This window comes from Orycteropus afer, unplaced genomic scaffold, assembly GCF_000298275.1.
Source record: "Orycteropus afer afer isolate SDZICR_OR568_19922 unplaced genomic scaffold, OryAfe1.0 scaffold00888, whole genome shotgun sequence".
Lineage (NCBI taxonomy): Eukaryota > Metazoa > Chordata > Mammalia > Tubulidentata > Orycteropodidae > Orycteropus > Orycteropus afer.
In genome coordinates this window covers 615,361-617,710 of record NW_006922475.1, presented here as the reverse complement: position 1 = coordinate 617,710, position 2,350 = coordinate 615,361, and the positions used below count along the sequence as shown (strand labels likewise).

At 40.7% G+C, this 2,350-nt stretch overlaps 1 protein-coding gene across 1 annotated transcript in view; it reads left to right on the top strand.

Moving 5' to 3' along the window:
* Nucleotides 1–2,030: 2,030 nt before the first annotated feature.
* LOC103212233 (divergent protein kinase domain 2B-like) overlaps nt 2,031–2,350 on the top strand; it is a 49,352-nt gene continuing 49,032 nt past the window's right edge. Inside the window, exon 1 of the mRNA XM_007958237.2 lies at nt 2,031–2,144. Within this exon, the coding sequence (XP_007956428.2) occupies nt 2,031–2,144 (114 nt within the window). The remainder of the gene's footprint in view (nt 2,145–2,350) is intronic.

Genomic DNA, 2,350 nt, shown 5'->3' with positions numbered 1-2,350 from the left:
TGTAAGGGAATAAACTCCTATTTGTTCAAGCATCCCATTTGTGGTATATTCTTGTCAGAGCAGCAATAGGCAACCAGAACACAGGTGATGACATATGCATAAATCTTTTCTGGATTTCTATTCCATTCCATTGGTTTATTTATCCATCTTTGTGCCAATACCAAACTATATTAATTAATGTAGACCTGAAGTAAGCCTTAAGGAACTCCAGTGGTGTAGTGGTTAAGGCATTTGACTGCTAACCAAAAGGTTGGTGGTTAAAACCCACTAGCCACTTCATGGGAGAAAGATGAGGCAGTCTGCTTCCATAAAAATTTATAGCCTTGAAAACCATATGTGGCAGTTCTACTCTGCCCTATAATGTTGTTATGAGTTGAAACCAACTCAATGGCAGTGGGTTTGGTTTGGTTTGGTAGTAAGCCTTGATATCCGGTAATATAAGGCTTTCAGCTTTCATATTCAATATTAACTTGGAAATTGTAGTTCCTTTATGTTTCCATATAAATCTTAGAATCATTTTGTCAGTTTCCACAAAAGCTTGCTGTGATTCTTGTGCATTAAAAATGTGCACCAATTTAGATAGAAGTGACTTCTTTACATTATTGAGACTTCTAATAGTTGAACATGGAATAAGTCTTTATTTATTTAGGTCATCTTTAATCTATCTCCTAATGTTTTATGGTTTTCAGCAGGTTACCTTGCACATGTTTTAATAGATATTTTGGACATTTGATGTTGTTACTGCTATTATAAAAGATATTGTTAGATATCTTGGATATTTGCTATTTTTGATACTATTGTAAATGAGGAAAAGTTAGTGTGAATACCTTTTACATTTAGGAAAAAAGTTAGTGTGAATATTGGGCTCATTTCATGTGTAAACTTTCTTTCAAGGATAGTAGCTCTATGTTGATGGTGGTCCAATGCTGATAAATAGTTGTTTTGTATATTTTATCCAGGTTTTAAAGATATTTACATCTGACAATTCCTTAATTGGCCATTCCAGCCACAGTCTTTGTGACTCCCACATAATGATTGAGTGAAGCTATGCAACTTAGGTGCTTGTGGCCCACAAAGGAGATTGGACAGCCTGCTAATAATGCAAATAAAGGTACATAGAAGCCCTATGGGGTTGGACCATGCAAATAAGAAGTATGGAATCCTAACAAGAGGATTGGTAAGTTTTGCCATCCCACTTGGCTTAAAAGGAGCCAATCTCAGAAGTGAAAATAGAGACCTCACTACCATCAAGAAAGAAGAGCCAGGAGCAGAGTGTGTCCTTTAGACACAAAGTCTCTGAGCTGAGAACCTCCTACACCTAGGAGTCAGAGAGAGAGTTATAACATTTGAGATGGTGAGAAACGGCAACAGTGAAATGACAGAAACAGAACAAGGAGACTAGCATGAGACAGCATGGTAGGCTTCCTGGCCCACAGAGCAAGGTAACTACAAGTTGACATGCTGACCCACAGAGCAAGAGAGCTGAGCGCCTTTAGCAGAAGGATTGCTGGTAGAGTGGGTGCCTCTGGGCACTTGGCAGAGCTAGGCTCACTGACTCATGGAGCAGTGAGAGAGCTGAGCTTCTCCAGGTTCAAGGCTTACTGGTGGAATGGGGTGCCTCCAGGCACTTATTGGTAAAGCTAAAGAGTGTTGTAACACTTGACTGAACAGGGCAGAGGCCAAGCCTGAATGGAGACAGAAGACCAAGAAAGGAGACTTGCCCTGAGGGGGCTCAGAGGAGCCTATCCTTAGGTGTTTGAGAGGAATCCTGCACAGCCAAGAGGAGCTGAGAGAGCTGTCCTGCACTGAAGAAGGGAAACTTTGACTGCATGCTTCCTGATCCTGATCCCAAATTGTAGCCTGTTGATTCTGATCCCAGGTTACTTGTTAATAAACTGCTTAACTATAGGTATGATTTGTGAGTTCTGCGTGGTCACTGCAATGAATTATCAAACCCAGCAGAGAAGCAGAGAGTGCCAGAAGAGAAATAGCTAGTGTCGGAACTGGTAAAAAAGTTGGAGAGAGGGCGTATGTTTGACTACCTCATAAGAATCAGCTTTGGGTTAATGCTGCTGCCGCTGATTCTTCCCCTTCATGAAGTTAAAGGAGGTCTGATGCCACCACACCATTTTTACATCATAAGGGTAAGTCTGATATCAGCTATTATATCATGACCAGAGATAGAAATCCCAGAATTATCTACTCTCCAGGACCATAGTACCAGGGGACACCAGACTCAATTGGCACAATAAAATAAATTAAAAACCTTGTTCCACAACCTACATTGGTGAGTAGTGACTGGGGTCTTAAAAGCTTTGAAGCAACCATCTCAGATGCAGCTAATGGTCTC